The sequence below is a fragment of the Taudactylus pleione genome, unplaced genomic scaffold, assembly GCF_031769625.1.
Source record: "Taudactylus pleione unplaced genomic scaffold, aTauple2 ptg000652l, whole genome shotgun sequence".
NCBI lineage: Eukaryota > Metazoa > Chordata > Amphibia > Anura > Myobatrachidae > Taudactylus > Taudactylus pleione.
The window spans coordinates 9,223,414-9,250,426 of record NW_028285054.1 but is presented as its reverse complement, the minus strand read 5'-3'; the positions used below and the strand labels follow the sequence as shown (position 1 = coordinate 9,250,426).

At 45.0% G+C, this 27,013-nt stretch overlaps 1 protein-coding gene across 3 annotated transcripts in view; it reads right to left on the bottom strand.

Annotated features, from left to right (window-relative positions):
• The window catches only part of MAP4K5 (mitogen-activated protein kinase kinase kinase kinase 5), a 102,440-nt gene extending 76,745 nt beyond the window's left edge, over window positions 1-25,695 (bottom strand). For 2 of the 3 annotated variants that reach the window (XM_088455346.1, XM_088455347.1), the window contains exon 1: window positions 25,171-25,695. In XM_088455346.1, the coding sequence (XP_088311472.1) occupies window positions 25,171-25,281 (111 nt within the window). In that variant the 5' untranslated portion in view covers window positions 25,282-25,695. The remainder of the gene's footprint in view (window positions 1-25,170) is intronic. The other variant, XM_088455348.1, reaches the window with a different exon arrangement.
• Between the last annotated feature and the right edge of the window lie 1,318 nt (window positions 25,696-27,013).

The window sequence follows — 27,013 nt, the reverse complement described above, 5'->3', positions numbered from 1 at the left end:
ATGTCACTTGTTTATTACCTAGGAACCATTTACCTCAAGAATTGTACAAGCACCTGTGCCCCTAAAAAATGATGAGATAAGATAGATAATAGACAGACAGACAGATAGATAATGGTGTCCTGTACTTAGGATCATTATTTTTTGTTGCAGAGGAATTGCTATAATGTAGTACATTATGCATAACGAGGTGTGATGCTTGTCGCATGTATGGGACCTTAGTCTTTTGGCCTTTTCGCCTAGATTACATACTTTGTCCAGAATTTTGCTAGTAGCGAAGAAAGTACTTGTGATTAGTAATTTCTTTGCGCCCAATGAATTGGTATAAAGCAGCACATTAATAAGCAAATAGTCCCATTTGAGGATAAGTGCATGTGGACACAACTGTAATACAGGGGGACAGTGCTGCGTATTAATGCACCACAGCACTGCAGTGCCTGGGTTTGTTTCCAACCCATGGTTCCGTCTGTGTATAGTTTTTATGCTCTCCCTCTCTGTGCTCACATATTGCTCTTCCACCCCCTCCCCCGGAGTGCGCTCTTTTCCCTGTGATACAAGAGTATACCGGTCAGTAGGAAAATTAGATTGCAAGCTCCACTGGGTCAGATATTCCCAAATAAAATACCCTATACTCTGCAGCTCTGTACGGTGAGAGTAACATTATACAGATAAAGTATAATAGGGGAAGCAGATAAAGTCACCGGACCAACTTGCAATATTCAAAGGCAGCCAGTCCCTGGTCACAAGAGGAAGTTTTGTCTGATGTATGAGGTCTTTGGTAAGAAAAGAAAGTTTAAACCATGGTCTAGACTGCAAGATGCTTAAACAAACCAATGTGTTGAGCAAGTATAAAGCGTCACAAGGACATAGCTTTGAACAGTACCGTTCCATAGGAGAAACCTAACCAACACATGTGGACTCCAGTTGAGCCAGTATGTATTAGTACCAGTCTGTGTCTCCAATTATGAGTTAGGGGAGGGGTCTCCCATTGTCCATAGGACAGAGAACAGTGTGTTTGCCTGTGCTGCCAGGACAGCTATACACTGACAGTCACTGTGCTAGGACTGCATATTCTACACACAGATCCCACTCAGTGAGTGCACAGACAATCTGCATTTTATTAGTACATGAGATTCCACCCCCTAAATATGTACAGATGTCTCTAATGCGTCAGCACCCATTCTCCTCCTAACTCAGTGACTGTGGCAAACAGAATATTCTGATCATGTCAAATCTAGGAATTAAAAGCGGCAACTTCTTCAAATTTATCTTGCTGCAAAGTTTTGGTAAGCCATACAGACGGGATGCCATACTGGAACAGGCACCTAAAAAGTGGTCGGTGATTGCATTAACGTTAATGTGATTGGGAAATTACTCCAAACTGTAACTGCAATTTCAGAAACCAGATTCGTAATCTCGGTCTTCTCTCCAGAGTTTAAACTAGACAAATACACAGTATCAATGAACGTTGAGGCATTCACTGTTTTGTAGCATGTAGTGGAGCGTGTTGGCATATTTCTAACAGGCTTCCCCTTAATCCCTGACTAATTATATAGAGAACAGCATACTGTGAATACATAGTCAGAATAATGGGCCACGTCCTTGCCAGAATTCCAACCAGATGGTATTGAGACCCAAAGCGGCTATTGTCACACATAACGTCATTAAACAAGAACACAGCTTTAATAATTTATTATCTGCAAGTACAGATTTCCGGAGCCCAAAATCTACCTTCTACAATTCATTAATGAGCAAATTTAATCAACCCCTTTTCCACCAAAATTTTAACCCAGATTATTGCCGTAGCAACCCAGGTGGAGGTTTGGTGTGAAATGGTCTGAGACAAATTACCCTGGAATCTGACCCTGGTAGCTGGTAACTGTGCGAGCCAGGTTATCTGACCCGGGTCACGCTAAAAGCCGCTGATTAGAGCTGGAAGGTGCGCTCATAGATGATTGTCATCTCCAAAAAACATCCATTACTAATGACATACACAAGTTTTGCAGGGAAGATACGGGTTCAGTGTGATTGAGGCCCACCGGGAATAACCCGGGTCCAAGGTGCAGTGTAAAAAGAGTTGGACCCACCATTTTGGTGGAAAAGGGGTATCAGTGTTAGCAAGTATAAAACTCTACTATAATCATGTATATAGAGGAATGGTATGTGATACTTACAGTTAAATTCCCAAAAATGCTAAATCATGCACTTGGCTCTCAAAAAACCTAAATCAGCAAACTCTAGTATTAACGGCACAAAAACGGTAACTACTGTGGAGGGATGGGATCCGAGTCACTATTTCAGGTGACTTAATGGTTGTCAGACAATAAAGGGAAGCACTGGGGAAGGCCAGCAGATGCCAAGATGAAGTGGGATTAGTAGAAGAAAGACATGGTGATGTCACACCTATAATATTGTGTTCAGTTCTGGAGGCTACATCTCCAGAAATACATAAAGAAAATTAAACAGATTCAAAGACTGAACTGGTGCAATGTCATGAAACGTCCCCAGGAAAGACTGAAAGACCTCCACCAAGAATAGCATTGAGCAGGGGAGGATTTAGGGAGATAAGATCAACGTTTTAAAATAGATTAAGTGTTAACAAAGTACAGGAAGAAAGCATTCTACCACAAGGGGATATTCGCTATAGCTGGAGAGTAGCGTGTTTAAGGGAAACTATATAATAAAAAGGACAGCAGATATATGAAGCATCCTCCCAACTGAGGTAGGAGAGGCAAATACGGCAATAAAATATAAAACAGGTTTGGGATAGACAAAAAAATGATCCACTAATCAAATATTATCCTTATCGATTAGTAAGACGCTACTGTGCTCCACAGGGCCAGACGACGGTGGAAAATATCTTAACAGAATGGAACATACAAAGCATAGACAAAGAAAACAAGAGTGTTGGGCAGGGTTTCCCAACCACGGTCCTCAAGGCACACCAACAGTCCAGGTTTTAAGGATAGCCATACTTGAGCACAAGTGTTTTAATTAGTACTGCAGTTATTTTGATTTGACCATCTGTGTTCAAGCATGGATATAACTAAAACCTGGACTGTGCCTTGAGGACTGAGGTTGGGAAACACTGCTGTAGGGAGTACCCTGCTTGTGAGGGGTTTGGTACCATTGGTCATTCATCTTGGTTACATAAATATTTCGACATGATGAACTGTCGACAAATGGTCCCTAGTTGTCTTATTTTATACCAGCAGCTGCATCGGCTGCAGCTTCTTCCTCTGACTCCTTGCGGCCACGTGAGGATACGTTCCAGCGGCAAAGTCTTTGTAGTGGTGTTCCGGTAAGTATCCTTACCCTAACCTTCCCCTGCAGACTAACCCTAACCATCTGCATCCTCAGACTGTCGACATTTCACATGGTGACAGCTCAGATGTCTACATTCTGAGAATGTCGACAGGGTGTCAGTTGACAGTTTCAACAATGTCGACATTATGAATATCAACATGGTTACGGTCAACCTTCTGACAGGATACTACATGAGAGAGAGCTTGCATGCTAACAGCTGAGACAAGAGGAGCGACTGCAACCCAGAATGGAGATTGGGACAGTCATGAGGGGGTATTAGTGTGGGGTGAGAGGGAGCAGAGAAGTTGGGAGGGAATAGGATAGAGGAGCAGATTGTCGGGTGAGATGATGGGTCCTGTATGGTTTGGAGAATGAAGTGAGGGTGGAATGGTGCATGCAGGGGAAGGTGGGCGGGGTATTCAGGATTTGGCCTGTGCTTTTTAGGAATAATAAAATGGGCAAATAGGTTCTTATCTGCTGTCAATTTTATGTTACGATCTTGCTACAAGTTGAACGCTGGCATCTCTCCAGAGACATTTCTTCCCTGAGACAAAATGCATACTGAGGAGTTTTTCCTGGCAAGGCTGAGGCTCATTGTTCACTCTTTGAGGCATTTCACACTTATCCATTAATAAATGCATTACACACAGGGCAAGTAACAGCCTATAGCGTTATGCACATTGCGTAGTCAATGCTGTATCTCCCTCATGCACTAATCAATAGTACCGATTATACGGGTAAGAAAGTAGTGAATGAAGAATGTGTAGAAAATGCATAACGAAGCTGAGCATAAAGCCAGCTGGTTTCCAAGGGTTTCCCTGCTCTTCCCATACATATATCTATACACAAATCCTCAACTCTGCATATGATTATTACAAAAAAAAGAAAGCAGAAAGCTGTAAAGACTGAAAGAAACATCAAAACAGGAATAAACTTGGGGAACTTTTCATCAGGACCCATACCCTAGACCCCTACATTTACCGGACAGTGGTGTTCAGCAGGTACAAGAGCGAGGTATGAAAGATTTACCCCCATGTCAGATACCCATTAAGACCGTATTGGAGGTGACCAGGGCTTTTACCCACACAGTACAATGAAGCACCAAGTGCTCTCTCAGCAGCCAACCACTGCAGTCCCTGGCCACAAAGAATCGGGTGACAGATGAAGCCACAGGAGAAAGGGGGTGGAAGGTGCTCTCCAAAAACTGTACAGCCCGATTAACAGAACTGCCACCATGTGCTAGGTAAGTTAGGCTGGCGTATATAGAGGAAAGGGCCTGCAAGTGGTGTCCTAAATAAATACAAAAGTGGATAACTATATGTAGGAACCAGGGGTATGTGTTGTAAGCTACCTATTTTAGGCACTGTTGCTACCTGTCATCTGTATTATCCAGACAGCAACTATAGAGTCATGGATTAATACACTACACTATTGTCTGAAATCACTACTATCGTATTCGTCAATCGAGTGCTGTAAAACATTGGAGAGAACAGATTAATTTGCCTTTCTGTACACCAGCTGGTCATAATTTGCATTATATCATGGGAAGGGCACGTCACAAATAGGTTAGTTCTCAAAACATACCACCTTTACAGGAGAACGACTTTCCTACAGCCCCGACATTCACAGGCTGCAGAGACCCTGCCCCCAGGCACTTATCTCACACTGACACAGATGCAGCATTTTATCCAGAGCACCAAACGACTGGGTCTATTTCCAGTGTGGTCGGAACACATAGTTCAAGGCTCTATTAGTGCGGCTGGCCCACTGAATACTCATCAATATTGTATTCATCAGATTCCTGCATTTTTATATCTTTTTTCAGTGTACTTGATCAAGAAAATGTTGATTATGGATATTTGGGCCCACACATGACAGGCAATATGATAGAAGATAACCAAAATGATATGACAAAACTGCAGTGTATGATAGAACCTTAAGAAGCACTCTAATTATTAATATATACGAGTGAAGAGATTAGCAGGTGAAAAGATTTTGCATTTCTTTTCACCTGCTATTGATTGGAGAATCTTTTTTGGCGAATTCAATGCACCGAGTTCCCGCTGAGGCGTACTGGAATTTAATTAGGTGAAAAGTTTTTAGGCAAAATTTTTGCAAAAAAAAAAACAGGCGAAAAAGGCTTTTCGCCTCTAATTGAATATGGCCCATTATCTGATGGCCACAGTGACTTTCATTTGTATTGTATAGCTTCCAAACACGTGTTGGCCTGAGTGCTTCCAACAGTCTGTTCTGACTTACCCCTGATCACTAGATTCAAAGCATTGCGTTTCTGGGGGTAGAATACTGCCCTGATATAGGTACACAGATGGAGATAGTGACAAGTGTAACTACACCTAGAGCTCTGTATTGCAGCAAGCAGGCATTATGTGAGCGCAGCACGGGCAATGCCTTCACCTTTATGTAAAGAAAAATAATATACAGTAGGTGTTTTTCTTTTATAGAGTGTTATCAGTGTACAGCAGAGAACTGACTGTACAACCATCGGATGGCGTGCAATTATGTGAGAGCAATATGTTACTATAGTGTTTGCTATAACAAGAAAGAGTATTTTATGTGTGTTATATAGACACAATATAGCAGTGTTATGCTTGGTGCTATTACACTACATTTGTCACTTGTGCACAAAAGAGACAGAAAAAAATAATTGTGAGATGAAACTATATTCATGAGAGTGCAGCAAATGAAATCACTAGGGACGAGCGACCTTCTGTGGCTCATGCCTCAGTAATGTAGCAGGTCCTTGGCGTAGGGATAGGTTGCAGCCTCCCATAATGTGAAAATAACAGGCAGAATCACTAGAGGAACATCGTAACAGTAAAGAGGAATTACAAGAGTAACTTATTACTTTCTGTGAATAAAACACGTCACATAAATAACATTTTATATCATGACTCTGCTACAATAAAACAGAACTACGGGCCTGATTCACTACGGATCACTGTTCTGCTTATACGCACGCTACGCAGTTGCTAATATCAGCGGTGATATGTAAATGATTGCATTCACATTCTGATCGCAGCCTGACATAAGGACACCCACGTACCCTTACACACATCCGTATACTTTAACATAGCGAAACAATCGGTAACATCGGAACCAGACACACAGTTAAGGCAGGTCAGACCTCACTCAGGAATTGCTTACTTCAGCGCAAGCTACGAGTCCTCAGGCTGCGTCTGTCATCGCAGTGGCTAATTTATGCACGCTCATGCAACTGCGTTCAAACGCACTGGCACGCCTGCGTTCACCCAAACCCGTCACCACCCTCTGTGTCTGCGTAGCCTCTGCAATGGCTGTCCCGATAGCAGCGCCTGGTTCGCGCACTGTGATGCATACGCATGCGCAGTGCGAATTAATCGCCCGATTGTGTGCGTATAAGCAACTGTGTTCCTTGCTGAATCAGGCCCTAAGATCTGAATGCTGTATGTGCACGCATAAGACGCCAGCATATAAGCAATTACAGGAAGGAATTCCAGTGATATTTTGGAAACAGGCGAGTGCATCTTTGCACCAGGAAGTTCGGTCAGCTTTCTCTGCACACAAGCCTTGCCCTGGGATGGACATGTCTGGTCTTTCTATAGGGTTGGCCCAGTTTATGCAAATTAAAAGCAGCAGAGGTTGGACATGAAAAACTGGAGAGACACTTACAGGAATAAAAGGGAGAGACACTTACAGGAATAAAAGATGCACAATTCCCCACGGCATTACACAGACGGTGCAGTAAGCTATCCATGTGTCAAAGTGAAAGAATGTCCAGATTTGCGTCTGTTCTATATACTCAGATTTCGAGTGGTCAGTGATGAAGTCTATCACACAAGTCTGCACTATTCTGTACATATTACACATGGCCTGTCACCTACACATACTGTGTGAGCCCATGCTGTGAGCTGAACCTGGTGCATGCAGTCCATCTTCCAGGGCCGTAGCTAGGGTAGTGCGGCCGATGCCATCACACAGGGAACCACAGGTCAGGGGGCACTGTTTGGGCCTGTCAAATTTGTTTATCATCATCACTTATAGCTTCCTCTTATCTCATCCCCAGCATCTCCTGGCCTCCCCTATGTATTCCCTGGCCCTTCCCCATGAGGCAATTCCTTTTTTTTGGGTGCATTATGTCCCTTTGAAAATGAGGGGGGCACCAATGCTCTTTCTGGCACAGGGCACCAAAAAGTCTAGCTACGGCTCTGCCATCTTCTACTTGCTAGGAATCAGTGAGGCATAGTCACATTATGAGCTACTGGCTCGTAAGTGAATTGATGGTCTACATTGTTGGGAATATTTAGGGTTTATTCACGAAGCGTTGGGTTGTAAAACCCTGGTGCTTCTGCCTGTAATTTTAAAAGGGCAATGCTTTTACTAGCCGTGTCTTGCAAGTAAATGCATTGCCCTTTTAAACATTGGGCATAAACACGACCAGAAGCACCAGGTTTTACAACCCTCACACCTGCAGCCAGACCCCCAAACCCTCCGACATTCTGAGATGTCGACATTTCACCTGTCTACAATCTGATGTCAACACGTTGTCTGTCAACATCATAACGGTTGACACTGTGGTGTCGACAATGTGAATCCTGACATTGTCGACATCCCATTTAGGCTACCACTCTAGATCGCAGGGGTTTAAACTTGGTCCTCAGTTGCCCAAACAGTGCATGTTTTCCATGTCTCCTCACAGAATCACAATCGAGATATTAGCGCCATCTGTAGATCTTTTAAAATGTGTCAGTGACTAATGAGTACGCCTGTGCTCCTGATTGGTGACCTGCAAAACGAGAACTGTGTGGGGTCCTGGGGACCGAGGTTGAGAACCACTGCTCTAGATAAGCTGTGAACAAGCTAGGACGTTCTTCCCAATATTTGGTCATGTCATGCCCCGCCCTTAACTAGGTAGACACATGCCTGGCACATAGGACACGTCATCAAGATAATGTAATGCAGGTGGATTATCAGTCCAGAAAAAAATAGATTGACAGATGAGCTCTGGGAAGGCATAAAAGCATTAGGTATGGAGACAATAAGAACTGCAGTCCACAGAATGGAAACCCTGCAAGCCCACTTTGTAACACTTTCCTATAATAAGCTTATACAGGTATCTAGGAATATTTCCATTTCACAATAAAAAGGGTTAAAGCATCTTTTATAAAGGACAATATTCTGAAACATTATATTTGTCCACTATGGGCAGCGTCCTACTGCAGTCTAGAACTGCTAATAAGTGCAAATATGAAAACGTTTGGGATGGTCTGCGACGGATGATGCCTGTAAATTCACCTGGTCAAATGGTTAAAGAACAATAAAATATAAAGCGTCCAACAGTCATCGTCTCAGGACATCTTCCATAACGGGACATGTCAGGTGAGCTGGCCCAAAGGCACCTCTATTTCTATAGGAATTTAAAATGTTTCCACACTTGGTGTTCTCACCACCTCCAGATCTCTTACTTCTCTGGGAGGAATGCAGTAATATTATATATATATATATATATATATATATATATATATATACACACACGTCTGAGGCCAGGAAGAACATGGGATTCACCTAGACACTGAAACGCGCCTGACAGAAGCCAGCTGTGGTCTCCCTGGCATGGCGCAGCGCACGGAGGTATATAGTAGGATGTAAAGCGAATGGGTTAAAGGGAGGGCGGTTGGGCATGGCTCATTTTCCACTGTGTAATTATCAAACCGAACTTGTTTGACAACGCCAAAAATAATAAGTGGGATCGAGGTGCCAAGAAACTTGTCAGCCACAGAGCACTATTCCTCACATCTGCTTTTCTCATTTGCTCTTTAAAAAAGGTATTCGCTGCAGGAAAGTATTTACTAGCTGGAGGGTCCTCCGCTTACATGACCAGTATAGACACACAGCAGTAACAATAATCTCTATGCAGCAGTACTGTATTACTGGTGGTTAGCGAAACAGCTTTAAACATCAGTTTCTAGATCAATAACTTGGTAAACATTGGGTGTCAAGGTTTGTAATGCAAATGTTGATTACTGGGCTCCGGGATATAAATGTACTTATATTGCACCAACATATGACGCTGAGCTTTATCATTGAGAACAAAGCTAAATAAATGTTGAGACAAGCAAAGAGATGTACGTTGGTGTAGTTTGGCTTTATGTGCAGAGCTAGGTACGCACCTTCCATCGTGTTTTATTGGAAGATAACTGATCGCATCTGAAGATATTCGTCAGATGCAATAGTACAATATTGGACAAAATCTGAAGTGTGTGTATACGCTACCAACCGTTCAGCGGTCACAACCATTCAGCAGATGGTTTCAAGAGATGAGGATCACAGACTGAATGGTAGTTTGTAATAGCGTGTACGAGTGAATCTGCATCTGGAATTTAATTGTAATGCTGGCCACACACATAGCGATATTTTACCCGATCTGGCTGATTCCGACACATTGGAACATCAGATCGTGTAAAATAAGCCAAATTAAGAGTAAATCGTGAGTCCCCACTCACGATGCGCGTCCCCACTGGTCACACATCGCATCTTCAAATCTGCCGTGCAGTAGGGCAGATCTGACAATCTAGGTCCCGATGCACTGCGAAAGTCTGGATGCAGGAGAGATCGTTTGAAGATTGGACACCAAATCGTGTGCAGATCACGTGGAGATCGTGTGCTGAGCTGCCGGGGAGAGCTTCAAGGGAAATCGTACACATCGGCTCATCTTCAGCACATCGCTATGTCTGTGGCTAGTGTAACTGTAAGAAGAATTGTATCACAAGTATGATTGTACAAGTGTGTAGCTGGCTTTAGTAGAAGTATTTTATTGAATTTTGGTAAAAGCCAGACAACCAATGTAAGGACTGACAGAGCGGAACAGCAGTAGAACGTATTGCGAGGAAGATAACTGCTGCATTCCACATAGATTGTAGGGGTGACAGTCTGGTTGGGGGAAGACCAGTAAGGAGACTATTGCAATAATCAATGCGGGAGTTAATGAATGTGTGAAATATATCCGTTTTCCACTGGCCAAATTACCCGGGTTATTGCTGTGTCAACCCGGGTAGAGGCTCAGTGGAAAAAGCTCCTAGGAAAAAAATCCCTGCATTTCTTCCCGGGTCTCAAGCAGGGTATTAGGTGGGTAAATCCCTGGTCAGGCTCAGTCTTCTGTCCCGGGACCCATTTACCGCATGGTGATTGGCTGATATTTGGAAGCTGCCTGTGACAGCTGTCACCGGTGAGGGAGAGATTACAGCCGCACTGTATGGTCTGGACCGTTCCAGTTTTTACCCCATCCCAGCTTCATACCGGAAGGCTGTAATCTCTCTCTCTGGTGACAGCTGTCACAAACACCTTGCGAATGACAACCCACCCCTGGAAAGGACCCCCTCCCCTGGTCGGCGGTCCGCTCCGGCGTTCGGGGGAGATCTGGAGTTTCCGGTGCTTGGTGATGAAATCATCTCCAAGCACTGGCACTGCACTCGTGGGCAGTGTGAATGTCGCCGACCCGGGATATTCCCGGGTCGGCACCGCAGTGGAACTGGGGTAAATCCGGGTCTGACCCGACTTGGAACCATGTTCCAAATCCCGGGTCAGACACAAATTTTGATGGAAAAGGGGTATTAAGAGTATTGGCAGCATCTTACTTTACGTGAGATATGGGCATATTCTGGATATGTTTATTATTTGTATAGAAATGTAATTTGGAAACAGATTGAATGTGGAGAGCAAAGGACAGTTCACAGTACAGGATGACACCTAAGCAGCGGGCTTGGGAGGTAGGGTTGTTTGTCGTGTTATCAACAGAAATCGAGATGTCAGGTGGAAATATTAAGTTTGAGGTGGCAAGACAGCACCACAACATAAGTATTTATACATAACCTACGGTACGTGGAAGTTTATTGAAGTGTGGATAGGCAGATAATAAATATACTGCCCACAGAAGGGCTACTTCACAACACACACACACACACAGGTTTTGTCCGTCCGGGAAAAAGAAAAAGACGTACTTTTTTTTTTACCGTTAGTTTAACTTTAGTGGAAGTTACAAATATATTAGGGCTTCCATACTGCACGAATAGGACTAGGACGGCTGACGTCCACTATTTCAGTTGTAAAGATTGAAGAGATTCAAACACACTGCAATAACATTACACACTGTTGTGTGGGAAAGGGACTGATCCACAGGGGGGGGGGGGGGGACGTTTTTTTTCTGTTCGGACAAAACCGTTGTGTGTGTGAAAAGAACCTAAAAGGTCTGAGTGATTTGACAGACATTTTATCCGGCAGCCTGTCAGCCTGCAGATATCGCGGACAGACACTGCGAGATATCTCCATAGAACATCACAATATATAGAAAAAAGGACAAGATTATATTGTGCTTATAACAATAATATAACAAAAATCACGTAGCAATACAACTCCAGTGGAGGTTTTTTTCTTTACTACTCGTCCTTTCTAGAAATTATTTTACATACGATGGGAAATATTACTTAGCAATCTCAGGCTGTGCGATGGGGTCCTCAGTGGCCCCATTATACGCCAATACATTCATGTATCAGGTGGTACAACAATTATTCTATGAGCAAGGAGTCCTCAGAACAGAGGTAGGCCTATATTTATGCTACATTGATGATATGTTGGTGATATGGAAAGGTGGGAAGGAATTGTTAGTCAAAATTTTGGAATAACAATATAATTTGGATAGTGTAGTCAAATTGACACCACAAGATCAGCAAAACTAATATAGAATATCTAGATGTAAATATTACATTGGCCAATGGCAAACTAAATACCTCCCTATTCTCCAAGCCAACAGATAGAAACACGTTGTTGCGACATGACAGCTTTCACCAAGACCCACTCCGCAAAGGATTGCCTTATTCCCAATTTCTACTGGCTAGACCAGGGGTAAGGAACTTTTTTTTACCTTTTACCCCAAAATATATTTAGATACGCTGACGTTATTTGAAAGGAAGGAAATCATATAGTAGTGCCCCCATAGTTATGCCCCTGTAGTAGTGCCCCCATATAATGCCCCTGTAGTGCTGCTTGTACAAAAAAAAAAACACCTTAATCCCCGCTCCTGCATCCGCCGCCGTCCTGTCCGCCCGGCTGCTCCGCAGAACTATGGGAGAAACGCCATGACGTCTCTCCCATAGTGCGCATGGAGAGAGCCTAAAGCTAGAGTTCAGAAGAGAACTCCAGCCTCCAGCTAACGCGGTGCTACAGGGAAGGAGCAGGGCGCCCGCTGGTAATAACATCTCAGCCGGCGTCCAGCTTAGAGCCTCCCTGCGGCACAGCTTGTCATGCATATGAATCATTCTATTCATATGCATGCCCGGCTGTCCGTCCATTACCCCCAGGAATTTAATTTTTACCCCATGTGGGCTAGACTTCGGTATAACTTCGGATTCTAGTCAGATAGAAAGCATCTTGGATGAAATTTGTAGTAAGAGGGTATAAGCGAAATTAGCTAGAGAAACTTAAAAGAAAGGTTATGAACACCCTGCGAGCCTGTACACTACAGACAGGTAGTCATAAAAGGAGTAATTTACCTACAGATTGTATTCCTAGGGTTAATAGATACACCCCCTGGAGTGGAACAATTACTTAAAAAAAGCCAAATAGAGGTGGCCGATAATAACCTCAGACAAGGATTTAACATCATTGGCCCGCACCAGACTCTTACCCAGCTACAGTAGAAGTACAAATTTAAGGGATCATCTAGTCAAACTTGATATCGCTGGTTGGGACAAGATACAACCTACACACTTTTTGAGACAGAAAAACGGATGTCATAGATGTCTAGGTTGTGTAACATGTCGGTCCCTGACGGTAGGCAGCACATTCTGCCATCCTCATACGGGTAGACGTTATAAACTCAACTTTGCGGTCACCTGTAGTACCATCTATGTAATATACATGCTCACATGTCCATGTGGCTTAGCTTACATAGGGAACACCCAAAGACAGTTTAAGGAACGTATGGCACTACATAGAAGCGCAAAATGCCAGGCTTTAGAATCAGGTGTTAGTGACCAACCAGTAGCCAGACACTGCACACAGGCAAGAGACAGTGCAGCAGCCATACGTTTTATAATTATAGATGATGTACCTGTATATGCAAGAGAGTAGGTGGATTTACACCTTATATACTTTAACACCTATGAGGCTCAATAAAACCCTGGGGTTACAGTGTTTTTTTTATAGAATTGCTTCGATTGTTGATGTCATAGGTTGCAGGGTAATCGTTTACAGCATATTCCTATTTTAAGTTGTTTTTTATATGGTGCATTCAAATACATTTGATTGCAGAGACAGGTATAGCAAAATATACTCTTCGTCATCTGAGCGCATAGCTATATGATATTAACACAGCGCAAAATTATAGAATGATGAAATCTGTATTGCTATTGTGATTCTTGTTGTAAGCACAATATAATCTTGTCCTTATTGTATATATCGTGATGTTATAAGGAGTTTTTCCACTGTTTTAAATTGATTGTAAATGTCTGTCTATGGTCCATCAGTGAGCACTTATATATATATATATATATATATATATATATATATATATAGCAGTAGGTCAAAAATCCAGCACACCTTTTGTAGACAGCAATATGAAAAAAAAAACTTTCCCTGAGGACGGTAACCCGAAACAGCTGTTGGAGCCATCCGGGTTCAGAGCGTGTCTCCCCGGGCCCTATGGAGGCTATACATTATCAAGATTTGCTGAGTATTACTTCATACATTATTGCCCTATGGCTGGCTATTATACCCTGATCGTGATTTTTAAACATTCAATTTTTTTTCATATTGCTGTCTACAAAAGGTGTGCTGGATTTTTGTCCATTACTGGAAATACTGCTACAAATCATTTGATCCGTGCACTCCTGAACAAGTTTTGTGTGCGACCTGATATTTCTTATATATATATATATATATATATATATATATAATTTCTCCTAGTTGTAATACTATTATGGTATAGACTAGTAACACATATGGGTTAATGATTGATAGGTAATGTATACCGGTTGATCATCCTACCCCACGTCATGCTCTTTCCTCCCTATCTTCCCCTTCTGTGTCACGCCTGTCTGTCTGCCCCTCCCCTTCTGTGTCACACCTGTCTGTCTGCCCCTCGCCTTAGAATGTAAGCTCTCATGAGCAGGGACCTCTTCCCTCATGTGCTTCTCTTTACATTTTCTTCTACTCTCCACTCCCCATAGGGCACCTAACACGGGACCACCAACTTCCGGCAGCTTATTGTGAGTGCTTTAATCACTATTTCAGCAATGTATATAAGTCGTGTCCTTGTCCTGCACTGTAATGTACTGTAAGTTACTTGTTTCTTGTTCACCTATTAGTTCTATGTACTATGTAAGGCGCTGCTAAACACTTGTGGCGCCATATAAATAAAGGATAATAATAATAATGTTGCTGTTTTAGCACATGTTTATTTGGTCGCTTGGCAACCTTGCCGACTCTCTGATACACCAGGTGGCGCCTTCTGACCACATCACTGTAACAGCGCGGCCATCGATATGTTTAATATACTGCACCAGCCTAGACTCCAGACACCGTCCCTGGGATCCGTCGGGCTCACACCCCGCCACTGGACACTGGCAACAGGCCGCTGCTGGTCGGACCGCGTCAGTCCTGGACACGCTGTGAGGAGAGCCGGGAGTCTGTAGTGTTCACGTGACAAAGCCCCGCACTAACGCGTTTCGTCATGGACTTAGTCAGAGGGCTCTAACGAAGTCCATGACGAAACGCATTAGAGCGGGGCCGAACCCGACGGATCCTTGTGTCTGGAGTCTAGTCCGGTGGAGTATTTTAAACATACCACGTGGTAACCACCCCACACTGTTTTTAATAAAGTACAAGCGGCACTATACCGCTGCCGTGTGCGTTTTTAGTAGGGATGTGCAGGCTCGGATAGGTTCGAGTTTGCACGTTGAGTTCGGATTTTTCCCTCCAAAAAAACGGAACTCAGAAAGAGGCAAAACGTTATCTTGCATGGACGAACATCATCATTCCTGGACTTTTGACCAGGAATGATGATGTTCGTCCATGCAAGATGACATTTTGCCTCTTTCTGAGTTCCGTTTTTTTGGAGGGAAAAATCCGAACTCAACGTGCAAACTCGAACCTATCCGAGCCTGCACATCCCTAGTTTTTAGCAACATTATGTGACATTACAAAAGTGTTTATTTGCACCATGGAGCGCTCTCCTTTTATTCTATATTGACAGATTTGTGGACCTGGATTCCGGTCTTTTTTAAAGGAGAGCTGCGGTCCTTGAATAAGAGAACCAGGACCCGATGTTTAAAAATAAATTTTAAATACTGAAACCAAAGTAGTTTCATTGCTGGACTCAAGTGAGCCTTATTGTTCATTATCCATTGCATTTTTTTAAATGCGCAACCACTAATATATATATATATATATATACACACACACATACATACATACATACATATATATACACACACACACACATACATACATACATACAGGATGGTACAGTTCCTCCACACCACACTGGACCTGATTCAGAGCCGGACGCTCTGACAGAGCGCTCGCTCTGAATCAGGGCCGGTCTTCTTGTTTTTTATAGCGGCCTCCTGGCTGCTCACATAGCTGTGGGTGACCACCCACAGCGATAGGGAGCGGCCAGGAAGATGGTCGCGATGGTCAAGACCATCGGGCTTGCGACGAGACCCTTGTGGTGGGGTCTCATTGCCGCAAGCCCCATTGAGATATCGGCTCTAACAGAGCCGAAATCTCTCCCACTGACATCACTCGTGATGTCAGTGGGGTCGCCCCCAAACGGAGGCGTTCACATGGGAACGCCTCCGTCTGGGCAGCCACTCCCCCGGCCCGCCCACCAAAGGGGACGTGCTGTCACTCAACATCGACAGCACGCCCCCTTTGGTACGAGATCCGGAGTGACAGTTTGCCCGTCGCTATCCAGGTCTCGCGCATGCGCACGATGGAGCCGGCTCCGTCGTGCACATGCGCACTGGGCCACCATCGACCCGCTTGCGAGCGCATAGCGCTCGCGAGCGGGTCTGAATTAGGCCCTCTGTCCACCAGCGGAGCTGTCCTTACTAGTATCACCACTTACACCTACCCCGATCTGGCTGTAAGAGATCCCTCTGAAATAACGCATTCTCTCAGCACACACAACGCAGAATAGGATGCACCTCTAGCTACATTCCCACCACACGTCTCTTCCATGCATACGTACTGCTGACACCCTGAAGTGCCAACAAACGGAGAGAAACCACGAGCTCCGTTCTACTCAGAACAGCCTGAAGATCCGCAAAGATGCGCGTGTTTTCTACGACGCACTGCACAGATCTCAAGATCCGGTGCCCGACACTATGCTCCTGGATGTGACGGGGGAACGATATCTGCAGCCTGGCCATGCCCTGTACCCACAGCAGGGACAGCACTGTCCCTGCTGCAGGGGCTGCTGGCTCCGGGGGCTGCGCGCGGGATTTTGCGGTGCTTGCGAGTGAGACACAGCGCATCAGCAGACAGGGATCGCTGGAGGGGAGAACTTTCACTCCCCCGCTCCGGCCAATGAGATGTCAATACATCTCATCGTTAGGGTTTCCTGCTTCGCCTCGGTAAAGAGGCAAAGCAGGAATAGTTATAGCGGCACGCAGGGGCGGATCTATAATGGGTGCAGGGCACACGGGCCCCTGGGTCCAGCAAGGCCCCACACCGCACACCCTGCACCCATAGCATTACTTACCTCTTCTGAGTCCCACTTCGGAGCGGGGGTCCGGCGCTGTAAAAACAACTGGAAAATGGCCGCTGGACATTTTCCCGTCATTTGCGCATGCGCATTACAGGGAAAATGGCCCCTGCGGCCATTTTCCCAGTGACCTGCGCTTACTCTATAGACTCTAGGGGCACTCTAGTGCAAAGAGTCTATAACTCCTGCGCTGGCCGCGCACAGCTCAGTGCGCTGCCGGCCACCGGACAGAGAGGAGGGGGTCCGTGTCGGAGACTGCACACGGGTCCCCTCCTCTCTAGAAACACCCCTGACGGCACGATATATGCCGCTATAATACATCTCCTCCACAGTCGTCTAGTGTGTACCCGACTTAACAGTTTTATTAAACCAGAGACACAATTACACTTTTTAAGGGTGACTTGATGACTCTTACACGGTGCGACATAGTAGCCGATCCGAGGAATTGGCACGATATCGTCCCGTGCGCACTCCCGTGGATCGCATCCCCAGATATGGAGATGCGATGTACGACCCCATGTGGCGCTATGAGGGTGAGGGAGGGGGGTGCCGGCATATCAGGCGATCAGCCACCACCGCTCCGTGTGTGGTGACCGCCCGATATGTCAGGCATCGGATCGGCCGTCGTCATCCATGGTGCAAATCGCACAGTGAATGGCCTGCATTAGAAGCATCCAGTATAGACCATGCTCTCTATCCTAGACAGGCAATGTAAGCACTAGCTCCTACCACTAATTCACTTTTATCACCACACAAAGAAAGTACATCGTTTCACTAATTGAACACCATACTCAGGTAAAGGAAGAATCTGTATACAAACAACAGGTGTCACACTGTGTGCTAAAAGGGAAGGAAGAGAAATCCTGAATTTAAAGGATGAACAAAACATGACACATTTTAGGAAGACGGTCGTTACTAAATTCCTCCATTTCATTTGTAACCATCTGTAACATACTCAGAGCTTGTACAAAACGCCAATGGGTTATTTACTGTAGTTGCCACGCAGGACCAATAACTACATTTGTAGAAATAATTTTAACCCGTGGGTGATCAACATCAGATGACAAGAGACATAGGGACAGATTAAATTAGCCTTGTTACCTTACCGCACAAAGAAAACGGTTGTAGCCTCAGACTTTTACACCCGGAGCTATTCAAGTACAAACCCTTTTCCTCGTGTGGTAGATCTGGGGCTAACAGACGTAACCCATAGATTTCGGGATAAGCACCTGGCGCTATGGGATAACACATTTGCGGCAGCCGCAATAAGGGCAGACAGCCCCAATTAACGTGGATTTCTGTTGGAGTCTCAGTGGAAGGTGAACAGAAATCCGCTTTAAGTGCAGCCCCCGGGCTTATATTGAATAGCTAAAGGGCACAGCATCGCGGCTAATCCTCACTTCGATGTTAATTAAATCCGGGAGCATGTACAGTGTTAATCCTATTGTTTGCAAAGGTATAAGGACAACAGCGAAGCCAGTTCCAGATCCACATCCCATTACAAGTCCAGGTTGTTTAGATCAGATCACAGAAACTCTGGGGGTTGTTATATGCCTCATTTAATTACTTTGCATGTTACAATGTGCTTTCTGGTAGCTGATCTTGACTTGTGACACACAGAATAAGTGCAGATAGACATGTACACAGCCTTTCCCACAGACATGACAAACAAGTTTTTAACTCTTCGCACACTTTTAGAAAAATGAGCACGCGTGTTGGTAATGTGACTTCAGGATTCATCTCCAGCTGCGGTGCTACCACAGGATGCTGGTTAGAAAGCATTTAAAGTCCTAGTAGACCAACAAAGAGGCCCCGGAGACAATGTGTTACCCTAGATTACGGAAAAAGAAACCATGCAACAAACTCATATATACACTGGAAATATACGTGCACATTTTTAGTGATGCCAACACTTCACATACTCTTTAACGCTTGTCAAATGCATGTAGATGGGTATGACCCTAGAAATCGGTTTTTCTAGTGTATCAACGCCATTCGGTGTGTTTTTGGATAGCGCCATTCGGGGTCTTATTTCCTATACTGTTCTGTGTATAGCAGGCCAGGAATCACCTACAATGTTCGTTTTACTGCTAGTACAAATGCATGTGGAATATAAATGCAACACTAACATGAAAGAAGTCATGGCACTCTAATGCATATGATTTGCACAACAGCTGCCAATGACGGCACTGTAACAGCATACCACAATGCCTAGTGTCAGAGAGCTACCTATTTGGTAGGCCCACTATTATTTATATAATGATATCTATTGGCACACTCAGAGGTATATTTACTAAAGTGCAGGTTTATAGAACAGTAGGTGTTGCCCATAGCAACCAATCAGATTCTACTCATGTATCTAGCACCTTCTAGAAGATAATAGCTAGATACTGATTGGTTGCTATGGGCAACATCTCCACTTTTATTAAACCACACTTTAGTAAATATACCCCATACACTCCCCTCCAACAAAATGATATAATTCAGATTGGGGTCCCAATCTCCAAATTGCATACCTCGAACACAGCCAATATATAATGTACTTGAAGAAGGAATTGCATACAGTAGATCTCGCAGTTGTGTGTGTTGTCTGGAGTGATGTATCCCGACCGCAATGATTCCAGCGGTCAGAATGCCGATGCCGGAATCCTGACACTTAACAGAATACCGGCGCCGGCATCCCGTCCGCAGAAATTCCTAAGGTAAGTAGCGGGGTTGGGGGGAGGGTTAGGGGAACCAAATATAGGTATAAAGTATTACAGGGGGACTGGCGATGTGTAGATGTATATCAATGTCTACTGTATAGGAAGACTGGGGACGTGAATATGTATATCAATGTGTATGGTACAGGAGGACTGGGGATGTGTATATGTATATTAATGTGTACTGTACAGGAGGACTGGGGATGTATATACGTATATCAATGTGTACTGTATTGGAGGACTGGGGATATGTATATCAATGTGCATGGAACAGGAGGACTGGGGATGTGTATATGTATATCAATGTGTACTGTGTAGGTGGACTGGGGATGTGTATATTAATGTGTATGGTACAGGAGGACTGGGGATATGTATATCAATGTGTATGGTACAGGAGGACTGGGGATGTGTATATCAATGTGTATGGTACAGGAGGACTGGGGATGTGTATAGGTATATTAGTGTGTATGGTACAGGAGGACTGGGGATGTGTATATCGATGTGTATGGTACAGGAGGACTGGGGATGTGTATAGGTATATCAATGTGTACTGTATAGGAAGACTGGGGACGTGAATATGTATATCAATGTGTATGGTACAGGAGGACTGGGGATGTGTATACGCAGTGGCGGTTCTAGGGGTGGGCTAACAGGGCCGTCGCTCGGGGCGCCGGCCCCTAGAGGGCGCCACTGAGTCCCCAGGAGGTAAAAAAACAAAAAAATCCCATAATAATAATAATAAAAAAAAAACAGCGCCGGTTCCCCCCATGTTGCCGGGCACCCGCTGATATTTGTTATCAGTGGGCACCCGGCTCCCTCCCTGCAGAGGCAGCCGAAGCTCACTCCAGAGCTCCGGCTCCAGCAGAGAGCACTATGGGAGGGACGTCATGACGTCTGTCCCATAGATCCGTGGTCGGACCGGACGGCAGCGGACGCAGGAGCGGGACCTAAGGTAAGTATTGTGTTTGTATTTTTTATTTTTCAGAAGGGAGGCATGGGGGCATTACTACTGGGGGCATGTCTATAAGGGGGCATTACTACTGGGGGCATGTCTATAAGGGGGCATTACTACTGGGGGCATGTCTATAAGAGGCATTACTACTGGGGGCATGTCTATAGGGGGGCATTACTACTGGGGGCATGTCTATAAGGGGGCATTACTACTGGGGACACGTCTATAAGGGGCATTACTTCTGGGGGCATGTCTATAAGGGGGCATTTCTACTGGGGGCATGTCTATAAGGGGGCATTACTACTGGGGGCATGTCTATAAGGGGGCATTACTACTGGGGGCATGTCTATAAGGGGGCATTACTACTGGGGGCATGTCTATAAGGGGCATTACTACTGGGGGCATGTCTATAAGGGGCATTACTACTGGGGGCATGTCTATAAGGGGGCATTACTACTGGGAGCATGTCTATAAGGGGGCATTACTACTGGGGACATGTCTATAATGGGGCATTACTACTGGGGACATGTCTATAAGGGGCATTTCTACTGGGGGCATGTCTATAAGGGGGCATTACTACTGGTGGCATGTCTATAAGGAGGCATTACTAATGGGGACAAGTCTATAAGGGGGCATTCCTACTGGAAGCACTACTATAGGGGGCACTAATGGGGGCATTCCAACTTTGGGCACTACTATAGAGGGCATTCCTACTGTCGGCACTACTATAGGGGGCATTATTACTGGGGCACTACTACTGTGGGCATTGTATTAGGGGCACTACTACTCAGTACTGTGGGCCTTGTTTATGAGGGGCACTAATTTGGGCATTGTGTAAAAGGGGCACCATTGTGTGTCATAACATGCATAAGGGACTAATGTGTGGCATAATTTGAAATGGGAATACTGTATTATAAAGGGAATTACTGCATGTGGCATAATGTGATATACAGGGCATTACTGCATGTGACATAACGTGTTATACAGGGCATTACTGCATGTGACATAACGTGTTATACAGGGCATTACTGCATGTGGCATAACGTGATATACAGGGCATTACTGCATGTGACATAACGTGATATACAGGGCATTACTGCATGTGACATAACGTGTTATACAGGGCATTACTGCATGTGACATAACGTGTTATACAGGGCATTACTGCATGTGACATTAGGGGCGGAATTCAATTGTATTCGCGGCCCGCATCTCCCGTCTAAAGTGACAGGAGATCGCGGGCCGCTATGCAATTGTCCAAGATTTTCGTGCTGATCGCGCTCATAGAGGTCAGGTTTAGCCGTGTAAAGCAGCTAAACCCGACCAAAGTGCTAGGCGCGATCGCGAAAAGTGATGTTTGGGCGCCCAAACATGTCACTTTTCGCACATTTCAGCTCTCATCCCCCAGGGGCTGCGAGCTGAAATGTAGCGCTGGCAGCTCATCGTGCCCGACAGGAGCAAGAATTGAATAGCTCTGTCGGGCGCGATAGGGGCTAGAAAGAATTGAATTCCACCCAATGTGTTATAAAAGCCATTACTGCATGTGGCATAATGTGTTATACAGGGCATTACTGCATGTGGCATAATGTGTTATACAGGGCATTACTACATGTGGCATAATGTGTTATAAAGGGCATTACTGCATGTGGCATAATGTGTTATAAAGGGCATTACTGCATGTGGCATAATGTGTTATAACGGCATTACTGCATGTGGCATAATGTGTTATAAAGGCCATTACTGCGTGTGGCATAATGTGTTATACAGGGCATTACTGTGTGTGGCATAATGTATTTATAAAGGGCATTACTGTGTAAGGCGCATTACTGCACATGGCAATTATTCGCCACGAGCAGAGAGCTTGCGGGAAGCCCAGCACCTTCATAAGTGCTGGGCACGCCACACAGTGTGATGAATTGGGGGTGTTCCGCAAGGACACACCCCCTTTCCGAAAGCGTGTGTGCTTTCAGCGCGTGCAGAGGTACGTCATCTACAAAAAGTTGTTGTTTTTTGGGGGGAGGGGGGGGGCGCAACTGTGAACTTTCACCCTGAGCTCCACAATGTCTAGAACCGGCCCTAAATATACGTATATCAATGTGTACTGTATTGGAGGACTGGGGATATGTATATCAATGTGTACTGTATTGGAGGACTGGGGATATGTATATCAATGTGTACTGTATTGGAGGACTGCGGATATGTATATCAATGTGTATGGTACAGGAGGACTGGGGATGTGTATATGTATATCAATGTGTACTGTACAGGAGGACTGGGGATGTGTATATTAATGTGTATGGTACAGGAGGACTGGAGATCTGTATATCAATGTGTATGGTACAGGAGGACTGGGGATATGTATATTAATGTGTTTGGTGCAGGAGGACTGGGGATGTGTATATGTATATCACTGTGTATGGTACAGAAGGACTGGGGATGTATATATGTATATTAATGTGCAATGTACAGGAGGACTGGGGATGTGTATATTAATGTGCAATGTACAGGAGGCCTGGGGATGTGTACATGTATATTAATGTGCAATGTTACAGGAGGACTGGGGATGTGTACATGTATATTATGAGTGTGGTACAGGAGCACTGGGTATGTGTATATTATGTGCAATGTACAGGAGGACTGGGGATGTGTATATGTATATTAATGTGCAATGTACAGGAGGACTGGGGGTGTGTATATTAATGTGCACTGTACAGGAGGACTGGGGATGTGTATATGTATATTAATGTGCAATGTACAGGAAGGACTGGGGATGTGTATATGTATATTAATGTGCAATGTACAGGAGGACTGGGGATGTGTATATTAATGTGCAATGTACAGGAGAACTGGGGATGTGTATATGTATATTAATGTGCAATGTACAGGAGGACTGGGGGGGTGTATATGTATATTATGAGTGTGGTACAGGAGCACTGGGTATGTGTATATTATGTGTATGGTACTGGAGGACTGGGGATGTGTATATGTATATTAATGTGCAATGTACAGGAGAACTGGGGATGTGTATATGTATATTAATGTGCAATGTACAGGAGGACTGGGGATGTGTATATTAATGTGCAATGTACAGGAGGCCTGGGGATGTGTACATGTATATTAATGTGCAATGTTACAGGAGGACTGGGGATGTGTATATGTATATTATGAGTGTGGTACAGGAGCACTGGGTATGTGTATATTATGTGTATGGTACTGGAGGACTGGGGATGTGTATATGTATATTAATGTGCAATGTACAGGAGGACTGGGGATGTGTATATGTATGTGCAATGTACAGGAGGACAGGGGATGTGTATATTAATGTGCAATGTACAGGAAGGACTGGGGATGTGTATATGTATATTAATGTGCAATGTACAGGAGGACTGGGGATGTGTATATTAATGTGCAATGTACAGGAGAACTGGGGATGTGTACATGTATATTAATGTGCAATGTTACAGGAGGACTGGGGATGTGTATATGTATATTATGAGTGTGGTACAGGAGCACTGGGTATGTGTATATTATGTGTATGGTACTGGAGGACTGGGGATGTGTATATGTATATTAATGTGCAATGTACAGGAGGACTGGGGATGTGTATATGTATGTGCAATGTACAGGAGGACAGGGGATGTGTATATTAATGTGCAATGTACAGGAAGGACTGGGGATGTGTATATGTATATTAATGTGCAATGTACAGGAGGACTGGGGATGTGTATATTAATGTGCAATGTACAGGAGAACTGGGGATGTGTATATGTATATTAATGTGCAATGTACAGGAGGACTGGGGATGTGTATATGTATATTAATGTGCAATGTACAGGAGGACTGGGGATGTGTATATTAATGTGCAATGTACAGGAGGACTGGGGATGTGTATATGTATATTAATGTGCAATGTACAGGAGGACTGGGGATATGTATATTATGAGTATGGTACAGGAGGACTGGGGATATGTATATTATGAGTATGGTACAGGAGGACTGGGGATATGTATATTATGAGTATGGTACAGGAGGCCTGGGGATATGTATATTAATGTACAGGAGGCCTGGGGATATGTATATTAATGTACAGGAGGACTGGGGATATGTATATTATGAGTATGGTACAGGAGGAATGGGGATATGTATATTATGAGTATGGTACAGGAGGACTGGGGATATGTATATTATGAGTATGGTACAGGAGGACTGGGGATATGTATATTATGAGTATGGTACAGGAGGACTGGGGATATGTATATTATGAGTATGGTACAGGAGGACTGGGGATATGTATATTATGAGTATGGTACAGGAGGACTGGGGATATGTATATTATGAGTATGGTACAGGAGGACTGGGGATATGTATATTAATGTACAGGAGGACTGGGGATGTGTGTGTGCTCCCTACTGTTAGGTGTCACATAGGCTGACTGGCGCTATATGAACTCTCACCTTATATACGTCCCCATAGGTACCGCTGCCGACCCTCTGGATGAGCTCGAAGTCCTGCTGGGGGTTCTTGCGGAGGATGTCGGCGCTGGGCCGGCTTGTGGAGTGCTCCATGCTCCGGGACGTTGGTAAGCTGGGGCCAGGACTCGGGTCACTGACAAAGGGCTCTGAGGAGATCACCGCTGGGTGAGGCCGAGCATGGCTCCGGGCCCATGTCCTGGGGAGACCACAATCTGTGAGACGGGGTGAGGGCAGCTGAGCGTCCGATACAGAGTGAGGGAGATGCGGCTCGTACCGCCCGGACACAGGGAGGAGGAGAGAGAGGAGAGGCCGCCTCCCCCTGGGGCCTAACCCGCCTCACCCACACCGGCGTCCGGGAGGAAGAAGCAGGTAGCAGCAGCTACCATACGTACACCAAGCTCTCCTCCACACAGTCACACACCCGCCACCGGGAGAGGTCCGATCACCTCATGCAAGCCAGGCAGTGCTTCCACTACACAGGTCCACTACCGTATACTACACCAAGAGATGCCCCACTACCCGTATATCACCTCAGGAGATGCCCCACTACCCGGATATCACCCCAGGAGATGCCCCACTACCCGGATATCACCCCAGGAGATGCCCACTACCCGGATATCACCCCAGGAGATGCCCCACTACCGGGATACCACCCAACCCAACAGACACACAGGAGATGCCCGACTGCCCTGAAATCACCCCAGGAGATGCCTCACTACCAGGATACTACCGCGGGAGATGCCCCACTACCCGGATATCACCCAGGGAGATGCCCCACTACCCGGATATCACCCCGGGAGATGCCCCACTACCAGGATACTACCCAACCCGACACACAGGAGATGCCCCACTACCCAGATACCATGCCCGACTACCTGGATATCACCCCAGGAGATGCCCCACTACTGGGGCATCTGGATACCACCCAACAGACCCACAGGAGATGCCTCTACCTGGCAGCCACCCATCATACATAGGATATAAATAAACCAATACTCATCACCCACCATGGGATACCATCCAGTTAATCCTGCCTCTACCAGCATATCACCCAACAGGGTCCACAGGAGATAGGGGTATCTACCAGGATATTACCCAAACATACATCACCCCAACACTGGATATCACCCAATATATACCACCCAAGTATATACTAGTTTGCCATGACATCACCTAGGGAGATACCCCTCTAATGGGATATAAAACAACATAATGATCCCACCACCAGATACCATCCCAAGAGATCCCCTGTACTCGGACATCACCCAATATCACCAAACAGACACCCCATGTCACCCAATAGCCACACCAGGAGATACCCCTCTACTGGAATATCAAACAGCAGACACCTGAAGGATAGCCGACTGATGAAAACCACACAACAAATACTCCGGGGGACAAAAAAAAAAAAAAAAAGGCTGGATACCCCGCAAAATGTATGCCATGCAACAGACCTCTCCAGAGATACCCCTCTACTGGCATATCATCAAGGAGACGCACTAGGAGATACCCTGTGCTAGCAGACACCGCTGGGATTACTACACTTCTGGATATTGCCCAACAGGGTCTGCAAGGGGTTACCCCATTGATGTATATTAGTAAATGAGATTAGTAGCAATTTTGAGGATAATTACATTAACAAATTCAAATAAGATGTTAAAACCTATATGGGCTATTATACTAATGTACAATTCATGTGTAGTTTAGAAATCTTAGTAGGGTATTGACAGTTGGCAACCATGCCTTTGTACCAGAATACTACCCAACAGAAAAATACCAGATGATGCTCAGCTAGCAGGATATTACCCAACAGCCAAGCCAACCC